The 12,324-nt window shown below is 56.5% G+C and overlaps 1 protein-coding gene across 2 annotated transcripts in view; it reads left to right on the plus strand.

The window, feature by feature from the left end:
* Window positions 1-12,324, plus strand: part of PRKCZ (protein kinase C zeta) — a 101,932-nt gene that overhangs the window by 16,693 nt on the left and 72,915 nt on the right. The window contains exon 1 of one of the 2 annotated variants that reach the window (XM_030325275.2): window positions 2,443-2,482. The exons of the other annotated variant lie outside the window; for it this stretch is intronic. Coding sequence (XP_030181135.1) covers window positions 2,473-2,482 — 10 coding nt within the window. The 5' untranslated portion in view covers window positions 2,443-2,472. Of the gene's footprint in view, window positions 1-2,442; window positions 2,483-12,324 lie in introns of those variants that run through there. 2 annotated transcript variants of the gene reach the window in all.

The raw sequence follows: 12,324 nt of genomic DNA on the forward strand, positions 1-12,324 counted from the left end.
GGTTGTGGGTGCGTTTGGCCCTGCGGGAGGGTTGTCGGCAGTACTGGGAGGAGGGAAGAGCCCGGGGGTGAGGGGCTCTAGGTTGGACCAGTTGGTGGAGCAGGGACTTGGGGGCTGAAGCCCTTGGGCGCATAGTCCTTCTGGAATATGCCCATTCCCTGCTATTTATAGGTGTGTCTATTGTTTTCATAAAAATGGTGTTTCATTCACCTTTGTCTCAAATTACTTGCAACAAACTCAAAGCTAGTCATCCAACTAGTACGGGCTTCGGGCTTCCGTTAGATAGAATTAGCAGCCGGCCAGTTGAGCCTGGGTTTTCTGAGATCTTCGAAACTGGATGTTCTGGTCCGGATTGAAGTGTGCGCTTGGCTGGAGGACAGGGGCTGTGCCCTAAAGCTCAAGGCTTTGCTTGCGGTGGACTTGGGCTACGTTGGGGTTTCCCGCTGAGCCCTGTGTAGACGTGGTGGTTCAGTTACTTTACGACTTTGTAGTCTCAGCCAGGGGTCTGCACACTTTCTGGAAAGGCCAGGTAGTAATCAAGCGGTCTGTGCCCCAGCGCCTCAGCTGCCTTAGACAGATGAGCCGCAGGGGCTGAAATTTCTCAAATGCGTGTTTTGTGTAAATTCCACGTTCTTGAGAAATTACAAGCCATTTTTAACTTGATGCTTGGAGCCCCGAGCCTGTGTCCCCCAGCCCTCGCTCCCTGTGGTGGAGACTCGGGGGCCCTGGGCCTCGGGGGGAGCCTCAGTGTTACCTTCACGGCTCGCGGTGTGTGAAATGCCTTCCCGTGGCCACTCAGCGGCAGGGTGATTGGAGCCCCCAAGTGACTTCAGGCCCCACTGTGAGCGACGGACGGGGCTGGAATTTGAACCCAGAGCTTTGGCCCTGAGTCTGTTCGTGTGCAGGAGCGAGCACAGATGTGGGAGCCCCGGCGCCTGCTTGTAAGTGGTGGGTGGGGGTGTTCGAACCAGGCGTGTGCAGGTCCCGGGCAGGGTGTGTTTTGGTACTCGGTAGGGGAGAGGTGCCCCCTGAGCCCCCAGCCCCCAGCGTGAATCCCGGCCATGGAGGGTCATTGCAAGTCCAATGACTCCAGGCAGGCTGGACGAGCTCCCCGGCCTAGGCTGACAGTGTCTTTTTCCTGGGGTTTTTGGGAATTGGAGGGAATTGGGGGTGGGCTCCCCTGTAGCCACGATGGCCGGGACCATGGCTTCTGTCCCCCTTCCCTTCTGGGGCCACGGCACCCAGGCCTCGGGACGCGTTCTGAGTCTCTGGACCCGGTGGTGGGGGGGGGGTCACTCGCACTCAAAAGGCCCCTGCTTTCCCGCACCCTGCCCAGGGGCCTGACCTGGGGGGGGGGGCACAGCCGCTTGGGCCCTGTCCCACGGACACTGCACTCCAAAGGCTCTGAGGCCGAGCTGCCCTCCTTGTGGCCGCTGCCCCGCGTCCTCTTTCAGGACCGTCCTAATGCAGAGATGCTTGTTTTCATGTGACGTCAGCTCCTCGGTATCCAGGCCGTGTTTTAGTTGGTGCCTCAGCTGCCGGCCCCAGCTTCCCAGGGGAGCCGGGTACCACCCGGCCTGGAGACACGAGGAGGCAGGGATGTGAGAGGCGGGGGACGGGCCGGCCAGCCTGCCTTTAAATACCTGCTCCTCGCCGTTGAGCGCACCCTGCCCGCGGTGGGCCCGGAGGGGAGCGGAGGGCAGCGCCGGCGCAGGGAGGGTTAGGAAGATGCCTCCCTTCACGCCCACCGCTCCGTAGAGCATAAAGAACCCTGTGCCGAGCAGGGGGGGGAAGAAAGCCCGGTGAGTAATGCACATCGCTTGTGCCTTTCTGTCCGGGGCCGCAGGCCCCGCGCGAGGCGGCGATGCTGCCCGGCGGCTGGGTCCCGGCCGGCGGCCTGGCCCGCAGCCTCGGCGCCGCACAGATGTTCCAGCCACGGGCGCCGGGGGCAGGGATGCGGCGGCCGGGCGGCCGGAGGCTCCTGTTTCCGAGCTGACAGGCCCCGGAGGAGCTGCCGACGCGGGGGGTGCCGGAAGGAAACGTATCCCCGGGAAGCGACGCGCGGCCTGTCAGCGCGGCCGGGCGGCCCCGGGAGATGAACGGCCTCGCGGTCCTCGGGGGGCTCTGGCCGCGGGGAGCGTGGCTGCGGCGGGGGGGGCTCGTCCGGGCGACTCCAGTCCGCCGTGACCGTGCGTGAGCGCCGCCGGCTGCTCCCTCCGCATCGCTGCGGGCGAGGGGTCCGCGGGGCCGCCGCCCCCGGCCGCGGCCAGCACCTGCCTCCCCGCACCGGGCCCCGCAGGGCTGCTCCCGCTGTGCGTGCCCCTGCCGGTCCCGGCCCCGTGTTCGCGTTGACGACAGCGTCGTGTCGGAGTCTGGGCGGCTCGGCCGGTGTTGACGTGCCCGGCTCGCTCCATTGGGGTCCTCGGGTGTCGGCGATGAGTGTGGGGCCAGCGTCCGGTTTTCCGTGCTGAGATGGTCGGAGGTAGACCCAGATGCGCCTAGGGGCCGCTCGGTTGCTGGTGGGGATGTGGGAACGGGGGTGATTTCTGACGTCCATTTTGCAAGGTGTTTTTGTAAAAATCAACAACAACAACAACAAAAAAACCCAGAAAACAACCACAGCAGGCAACCCCCCCCCCCTTCCTGGGGCTGGCGGGGAGCTGACGGCCTGGGGGGACGGGCTGCCGGGGCGGATGGGATGGCCCCTCGTGTGGACGGTGCCCGGGTGATGGGGAGGCCTCTGAGCAAGCCCACCCCTCCCCCAGGAGCAGGAGGGATCGTCTCTGTGCTGCCAGCCCGGGTCACAGGGGTAACTCGTTAGTTTTGGTCCTCGAATTAGGAAATTCAGGGTGTGCTGATGGGTGCGTGGGAGAGGAGAGGGAGCAGGGGTGTCGGCTCACGTGTGTGCTTGCCAATGAGGAGAAATTAGCTGTGTCATAGTTTCTTGGGATGTCTGGGACATCTTGGCCTCTTTCCTTCCGTGTGGTCACGTGCTGCTAGTGTGCGGCCGATGTGAACCCTCACGGTGCTGACCCATTGCGGGGGGACCCGGAGCTGGGCCTGAGCAGGTGGCTTCCGGGGCGTCAGCAGGGTTTGGTCAGAGCCAAAGAGCAGGGACAGGTTGGGGGAGCGAACCCCCCAAAAGACCCCAGTGTGTGTTGCTGCCGTCAGAGGGGTCTGGGCTGTGTTTCACCTGTGTCTGTCCTGGTCAAATCCGCATGGGGTCTCGTATCCCTCCTGTCTTTGCGCGTCAGCCGCCGACAAGGTGCCATCACAAAGTTCAGAGCCGCTGATAGTCACGAAAGGAGTTGTGTGTGCCGTTTGCCCAACTCTGCGGGGAGTGTGGTCCTGCTGACCTTCCAGACATCGGCTCTGGGCCGTCTGGACACCAGTCGGTCACCCAGAGCAGCCGAGAGCCCTGGACGGTTCCCTCCGCCCGGTGGATGCCGCCCTCAGCCCCTCCTGTCAGGTGTCACCGTGGTGCGGACGTGGGCCTGTCCGTAGTTCCAGTGGGCACTCCCTGTCCCCGAAGCCGTCCATATTCCTGCCTTGTCCCCTCTGCTGTTTGTGTAGTGGCAAAGGCCACATCTCGTCTGACCACCCAGATGTTACAGACTGAGCCCCTGTGGGTCGAGCCACCGGGTCGGACCTCAGGGCGGCGGGTGCCTGGGGTCAGGCTTCAGACTCCTGAGGGTCCAAAGAGCAGGCCAGAGGGGTTTCCTTTCCCAGGACTGGGAGCTGTTTCAGGGACACGCTTTTCTGGGGAGAGGGGGAGCCAGCCCAGTCCTACTGAGGATAAACCTCTATTCCAGGTTTGATGTGTCTTTGGTGTTTATATCCAACGAACAAAGGTTTGTTTTTTTTTTTTTAATTTTTTAAATGTTTATTCATTTATGAGAGATGGAGAGAGATAGAGTGCGAGTGGGGGAGGGGCAGAGAGAGAGGGAGACACAGCATCTGAAGCAGCTCCAGGCTCTGAGCTGTCAGCGCAGGACCTGACGTGCCGACGTGGGGCTCGAACCCATGAACCGTGAGATCGTGACCTGAGCCGAAGTCAGACCCTTAACTGACTGAGCCACCCAGGCATCCCGAGAAAGTTTACTTTTTGTGCCTCCCCCTTCCTTGCTCACAGCAAAGAGGAGTTTAGGGGCCAGGGTCTGGGTGGGTCTGGCTGGTCTTGCTTAATTAATCCCTGCTGCCACAGGGCCTTTGCTTGTGCCGTTTCCCTTGCTCTTGCAGAGTGAGTGGTACTTAGGGCCACTGTCCCCACAACCACTGCCCCTAAGAGTTGGATGGGCCTTTTGTGTTCCTGTGGGGCCCCAGCTCTAGGCCCAGGGATCCCACTCTGTAAGTGTGTGTTGCTTTATGGGAGGGACAGAAAAGCAAAGTAAGCCTTCTGAACCAATTTCTCATCCAGCGTTGAGATTGTTTTTGGTAATAAAGTTACAGCACGGGAGACAGCGCCGCAAAACCCCCACAGGTGTATTTGGAGTGGCAGCTTATTTTTAGGGTTATCCTAAATAGGTAGAGTAGGGCACTTCATCTACGACTGGTCTCTGTGTCTCCTTCTGTGTCTTTGAGGCCTCCAGGATGACCCGGCCGATTTGTCCCCACCCCAGGCAGCCGGACTGTGACCCAGCAGCTCTGCCACTTCCCCTGAGCGAGGTTCAGAACCAGGAGAGGCAGGAATGCCTAGCTGACAGCTAAGGAATCTTTCAAAGGCGCTCTGCGTGCAGTCGGACAGAGACGCCTGCTGACCCAGCCTCACGCTGCTGCCTGCGCGTTCGCTGGGTGAACGAGAGACAGTATCCACGATGTCGGTGGGTGGAGGGGACCCTGAGTTTATGTTTTATTGTTCAGTTTGGTGGTTTGAGTGCGTGTGTGTGTGTGTGTGTGTGTGTGTGTGTGTGTGTGTTTTCAGTTTGCTTTTTTGACTTCTGGGAAATTTAAAATGATTTGATTTGTAGCAATATGGAGCGTCGCCGGGGTGAAGGGCCCCAGGTGGAGAGCGGGTGGGTGGTCGGCGCCCACCAGGGCTGCCTGTTCACTTGGCCCCTGATGGCGCCCTGGTGCCGTGCCTCTGTTTATCCATTTGTGAGCTGGGATTGTGGAAGGAACTGAACAAAGTCACGTCGGGCATAGGTTGGACGTGCCTTGTCTTGGTGAGGGAACCATGCCGTTACCGCTAAAGGCTTGTGTATAAAGTTTGTATTGTATGTTATTCTCATATTTTGGATTTGATTTTGAGTTTGATATATTTCTGTCTTAAGGTGTTGAATAGTCCTTTGTGGTTTAAAAGGACAGAACAGGTATCTCTGCCCCTTCCATCTCCTGGAGGAGCTCACTTTCAATCTGAGCGGGTTCTTGGCATTTATTTCCAGATTTCTAAATAACACGTTTATGCTGCTGTTTCTAGACTGTTCTGTTTGGGACATTACCTGTTCCCCTCTGTCTCTGGAATAGGTCAGTTCTCCTTCTGCCCCCAAAATAGTGTTAGATCACCATTTATTGTTTAATCACCGAGTGTTCACATTATGACGGATTGCAAAGATAGTCATGAGCCACTAGAATTACATTTTTTTAGTACAACTTTTAGTTTTTCTTGGAAATAATAATTGCCTTTTTTTCATGGAGTTTTCTAGAAGTCTTATCTCAAATTTGCATGTAATTTTTCCAGCAGGGTAGCCCCCACCCCCTTGATGTCTGCACCATATCCCTCCTGGTGCCTCCAGGGCCTTGGCACAGTCTGTCCTGGGGCCTCTTCTGCCATCATCCTGGGTAACCCCTTGCCCCTCTTCTCTGCCTGCTTCCTCCATCCCTGACCCCACCATCCCCTCTCTTGGCTTAATCTCTGGTTCAGACATCCTTCACAGACTTTCTGAGAAAGGCAGCGTGGAAGTAGATGTTTTGAGATCTGGTTTACAAGTGCTTTTGCGCTAACTGTACTTTTCATGACAGTTGAGCTAGGTATAGAATCCCATATTGGAAACTGTTTTCCCCAAGCATTTTAATTTTTTTTTATCTATTTATTTTGAGCGAGAGCAAGAGCAAGCGGGGCAGGGACAGAGAGAGAGGGGGAGAGAGTATCCCAAGCAGGCCCCACACTCTCAGGGTGGAACCTGACAGGGGGGTCGATCTCACGAACCCTGAGATCATGACCTGAGCCAAAATTAAGAGTCAGACAACTTACTGACTGAGCCACCCAGGTGCCCCTTTCTCAGAGCTTTTTTTTTTTTTTTTTAAAAATTTTTTTTTTCAACGTTTATTTATTTTTGGGACAGAGAGAGACAGAGCATGAACGGGGGAGGGGCAGAGAGAGAGGGAGACACAGAATCGGAAACAGGCTCCAGGCTCTGAGCCATCAGCCCAGAGCCTGACGCGGGGCTCGAACTCACGGACCGCGAGATCGTGACCTGGCTGAAGTCGGACGCTTAACCGACTGCACCACCCAGGCGCCCCTCTCAGAGCTTTTTTTTTTTTTTTTTTTTTTTAATTTTTTTTTTTCAATGTTTATTTATTTTTGGGACAGAGAGAGACAGAGCATGAACGGGGGAGGGGCAGAGAGAGAGGGAGACACAGAATCGGAAACAGGCTCCAGGCTCTGAGCAGTCAGCACAGAGCCCGACGCGGGGCTCGAACTCACGGACCGCGAGATCGTGACCTGGCTGAAGTCGGACGCTTAACCGACTGCGCCACCCAGGCGCCCCTCAGAGCTTTTTTAATGTTTATTCATTTTTGAGAGACAGACAGAGCGCAAGCGGGGGAGGGGCAGAGAGAGAGGGAGACCCAGAATCTGAAGCAGGCTCCAGGCTCCAAGCTGTCGGCACAGAGTCCGACGCAGGGCTCAAACTCAAGGACTGCGAGATCATGACCTGAGCTGAAGTCGGATGCTTAACCGACTGAGCCCCCAGGCACCCCTTCCAGAGCTTTGAAGGGCTTGCACCAGCATCTTCTAGCTTCCAGTCCAATTGAGAAGTCAAGAGCCATTTTGATGTGTGTGTGTGTGTGTGTGTGTGTGTGTGTGTGTGTGTGTGTTTTCTTTTCTCCTGAAAGTGTCTAGGACCTTTTCTTTGTCTTCAGTGTTTTCAGGTTTCATTATGATGTGTCTTGATGTGGCCTTTTTTGTCTCTTGTGCTGGGAAGTTCCCGTGTGGAAACTGAAGACATTCAGGCATGGGAGGCTTTATTTATTTCGTTGATGATTTCCTCTCATGCTATCATCTTTTCCTGGAGCTATTGTGGGTCATTCATTGGCAGTCTTAGACTGATCCTCTAATTTTCGTGTCTATTTTCCACTTCTAGGAGAAGTTTTATTTTCTAGGAGATATCTTCCATATTTCACATCTTAACCATCTTTAAGTGTGTTGTCTTGTCCTTAGTTTTTAATTTCCAAGAGCTCTTTTTTGTGTCCTGAAAGTTTCTTTCTTTTTTTTCTCTGTTGTTATTTTTTTAATAACAGGCGCGGAGCCTGACATAGGGCTCAATACCTCAAGCTGAAATCAGGCGTCAGATGCTCAACTGAGTTACCCAGGTGCCCTCGAAAGTTCCTTTTTAAAATAGCAACCTTCTCTTGTTTCAGAGGTGGGAGATCACATCATTTGTTTGAGGTTATTAATTATGGCAAGGGCCCCCATGATGTAATTGTGCACGTTCTCGAGCACTGTGCTGGTTCAAGGCTCCCACGTATGAGCTGGAGTCACCCTCACGATGGCCCAGTGAAGGATACACTGTTGTCTCCATCCTGTGACAACGGCACCTGAGGCAGAGAGAGGTCAAGCGATTTTCCCAAATCACAGCCACACGGAACTGAGACTTGTGCCCCACGGCTGGGCCCGAGTTTATGCTCTTTGCTGCAGTGCAAGGGCCCACTCTGCCCCTTGCCAGCCACATGACCGAGGTCACAGCCCTGTCCACCCTGCGGTCCAGACCCTGGGCGTGACTCCCCATCACCGCGAAGACTGGGGGAGTCAGGGCAGCGCGGTGTGAGCTCGGAGTGGTGACAGACAGGAATGGCAGTTGTGCAGTTGAGTGAGTGGTGAAGTCTCGTCCGGTGTTTCATTTGGCTCCCGACACGGCTCTGTTTCCGCCAAAGTTCTTTTCCTCCCTTCGTTTTGGCCTGGGAAGGTTTCCGCAGCCCCTGGGTGACCTTTCGTTGTCTGCCTGTGTTGACACGGGGGGCACTGCAGAGCTGGGGGAGGCCAGAGTATGGTGGCCAGGGGGGCACCCTTCCTGGGCAGGGGCCGGGGTGCCCCACCTGGGTGAGGGGACGCCGCCATCCCCCGGGCTGAGCCCACGGTCCGCCCGCTGCGCCGGGTGAGGACGGGGCCTCCCCTTAAGAGGTTGGGAGCCTGCGCCGTGGGCACCCCACTCCCTGGCACGTGGAGCTTTGGACTCCCGGGCTTTTTGGGGGCTTTTTGGCGTCCCGTTCCGCCCGGTCCCCTGCTGACTGCCGGGCCTTCTGCTTTCCAGGTCCCCACGTAGGGCTGCTCCTTCCTTTGCTGCTCTTTTTATCGGTGTTTTCCTCCCTCTGGCTTTGGTCTTGGGAGGGAATGTGAGTAAATAGTTGTGTCCCTGCTGCTGTGTTTACCTGGACACCATCTAGATTATACCTTCCTGAGGCTAAATTATGCAGGAGGACTGGGGTCAGAGACGTCTTCACGACGGACGTGGGCGATCAGCACATCCCGAGGGCCCTGAATCACCACGGGACCAGGACGAGGCCAGGGCCTTCCAGCAGCGGCTGTGACTCATTTTCCTTTGTCGGCTGGTGGTGACTCTCACGCCCCTGTCCCTGAGTGGATTTGAGAAGGTGCAGCTGGGTGGACATCCAGGTGTTTCGGCCACACGGGTGTGCGTGTGTGTGTGTGAATAGACTTTATTTTTTTTATTTTTTATTTATTTTTTTATTTTTTTTTCAACGTTTATTTATTTTTGGGACAGAGAGAGACAGAGCATGAAGGGGGGAGGGGCAGAGAGAGAGGGAGACACAGAATCGGAAACAGGCTCCAGGCTCTGAGCCATCAGCCCAGAGCCCGACGCGGGGCTCGAACTCATGGAGCGCGAGATCGTGACCTGGCTGAAGTCGGATGCTTAACCGACTGCGCCACCCAGGCGCCCCAAATAGACTTTATTTTTTACAGCACTTGTGGATTTTCAGAGAACTCGGAAGATAGCACAGAGTACCATAGTTCTCCCATTACTGACGCCTGCGTTGGTGTGTATGTTGCAGGGAACTAACCGATTTCAATAGGTCACCGTTAGCTAAGGTCCACACTTCATCCAGATTTTCTTCATTTTCCTCCATATCCTCTTTCTGACCCCACATGACAGGCACTTAGTTCCCCCGTCTCCGTGGGCTCCTCTGAGCTGTGACAGTTTCTCAGACTTTGCTTTTTCTGGATGACCGCGACGTTTTTGACGGTTGCTGGTCAGGTGTTTTGCTGGTCACAGCGTCTCTTGATTTGTGTTTCGCGGATGTTTTTCTCGTGGTTGGACCAGGGTGTGGGTTTTGGGGAGGAAACCCCAGAGGCGGAGCGTTCTCTCATCAAATCACCGGTCCCCATTCCCAACATGGCCTGTCGCTGTGCTGTGGCCCCGATCACCCGGCTGGGCTGTGTCTGCCGCCGACCCCGCTCCCTCTTGGGAGGGATGTCACTGCACAGTCCACACCTGAGGGCAGGGAGGCACACCCCCTCTCTGAGGGACGTCTGTATGAATTACCTGGGTTCCGCACCGAGGGTTGACTCTTGGCTCTGTTTATTTCTACACCAACATCTGTCTCGGTCAGTGTGGGCTCATGGGTGCGGGTGTCACAGCTGGCACTGTTCTCGTTGCTGCGAGTTGGCCCCGGGGAGCGATGAGGGCCTGGGAGGGTGCTCCTGCGGCCCCCAGGGGGCAGGCAAGGAGGGGGATCTCTGCGCCCCCTTCCAGCCAGGACGGAGGAGGAGCCGGGCCTGGACCCACAGGCCCAGACACGCTGCCCAGTCGCCTGCCCCGGACACAGGCTCTCCCTCACGTCCCTTTACCTCTGGAGCTTCTCGGGGACACATGGCACTTTTTGCTTAGTCTCAGGAGACCAAGGCGGTGCCCTGATCAGCCTTCACGGTAGTTCAGTCCTGGACAGAGCAGCCCAGCTTCGATGGGGACGCTTCTGCTTTGTAAGCCTGCTCACTTCTCTTCCATCGCGTGATTCTGTTCCACGGTGACATTAAAACAGGTTCGATCAAGGTTGTCGTGGTTCCAACTGAAGTCCCCAGCTGGACACTGCGTCGTTGCACCGGGGAAGGTGCTCCCACCTGCCCCACCCGTCCTGGGCGCCTTGTCTCCACTCCGGCGCTGTGCCTGTCATGAGGCGGAAGCGTGCGCGGCGGGGGCTTGGGGGGCTCCCCGAGCGGCCATTCAGGGCAGACTTGGTAACGTGCATCTTTCAAGCATCCGTCTGACTGTCTGACCTGGCTTCGCTTACCTTCGCCAGGAAGGAACGTGAACTGGTATGGAGACCACGGCTGATCATTTTGTGGATCTGAGATTAGTTGATCCTGTGATAGAAGCAGTGGTGTGCTGGGAACGTTCAGCCGCCGCTCTCTGGGGAAAGGACAGGGCCGACCTGGTTTGTCTCTTTCCCTGTTGGTCGGGTGTAGACACTCCCACCTGGATGGATTCCAAGCTACCACCAGGACTTCGCTGAAGGCACGATTGGCTCCTGAGAGCTGGGCACAGCTCTGCAGGTGTCCCTGGAGAGGGGCTTCCCCTGTCGAGAAGGAGGTCGGGGAGGTGACAGGTGACCAGGTCCTGGTGGGCTGGTCGCCGCAGCTCTGAAAAGGACACCTTTCCGATTGGCCCTGGGCTGTCCCCCTTCAGCGCAGGGCCCATAACGTGTGATGGTGGGCCTGGTGACAACAGCCTCTGGGGCAGCGCACCCTGGAGGCGGCATTGGAGGGACAGCACGCTGCGCCTGCCGACTTCTCACATCCCCTCTGCTCTCCTCTTCTCTCATGTCTTTTTTTTTTTAATTTTTTTTTTTAATGTTTATTTACCTTTGAGAGACAGAGAAAGAGTGTGAGTAGGGGAGGAGCAGAGACAGAGGGGGAGACAGAATTGGAAGCAGGCTCCAGGCTCCGAGCTGTCAGCACAGAGCCCAACGCGGGGCTCGAACCCACGAACCGTGAGATCATGACCTGAGCTGAAGTCAGACGCTCAGCTGACTGAGCCCCCCAGGTGCCCCCTCCTTCTATCTTAATACGGCTGCCGATGAAGTGACATGGAGATAGTGACACCAGTCCTACATGCTTCTGTCCCACCTCACTCTCTGGAAGCGTCTGGGTCTTGGACTGGACCCTGCCCTGGGACCCTGGAGGGACAGGACTTAGGGAGAACGCACTGTCTCGAGGGAGGGGCTGCGTGGACCCCTCCTTTCCAATTCCAGCCCCCGGCCCCGTTGGCCCACCTGCCGCCCTGGTCAGCAGCCGCAGCACCCTCCTCACACTCACGAAAACCTGAGGATCTGAGACCTTTGGATATGTGGTCTTCATCTAGCATTGACTGCATTTGAAACTTAAAAAGGGAAATAGTAATTCATTCAAGCGTTTTAAGCCTGTTACATGTTAACATAAGGAATGTTAATGACAAAATTTAAATTTAATTCTAATGACTCCTGTCCAAAAAAACAAAACAAAACCTTGAGGGTGAGGGTGGCCACTCCATTGCCAACCTCAGTGATGTCGGGCGCCGTCGGTCGCGGGGCAGCCGGCTGGATACGCCCATCTGCTTCAAGGTCAGCCCTCGCTGAAACGCAGGGGGAAAGTTAGCATATCAAACAATTTGGAGGGTTTTAATAGCCTTTTCAGATAACACGTGCACAAAGTGGTTGTTTCTTACAGGTCAGTTGCCACGCGGACTCGGAAACTGAATCTTAGGTTAAAATCCTTCGGTCTGTCTTGATTTTAGGGTGTTCGTGACCCAAGCGTGCTTTGTGGCACCAGTCTCTGCTCGTCTGGTAACGTCCCTGAGCTGTGTGGCTTTCCCAGAGAGGCTCAGGGAACCCTTCCACCCCGTTGAGAGATTGAAGGAGGCAGAGACGGTCTAACTGTGGGGATAGCTTGTACCCAGGGCTCTCCAGCAGGGGCTCCCGGCACCCTGGGGTCTGTTCTCAGGCCTCACCGGGCTTAGCCAGCTACCCCTGCCCCCCCCCCCCACCCCCCCGCCATGGTGGGACACTTGTGGCTGGCTGGTCTGCAGCCCTGCTGTCTGTGCTGAGGACATTCGGGGTCCACTACCTCTGGGTGCCCCGCCACGCAGGCCACTCAGAGTTAGGCCTGTATGGCTG

Source organism: Lynx canadensis, chromosome C1, assembly GCF_007474595.2.
Source record: "Lynx canadensis isolate LIC74 chromosome C1, mLynCan4.pri.v2, whole genome shotgun sequence".
Taxonomy (NCBI): Eukaryota; Metazoa; Chordata; class Mammalia; order Carnivora; family Felidae; genus Lynx; species Lynx canadensis.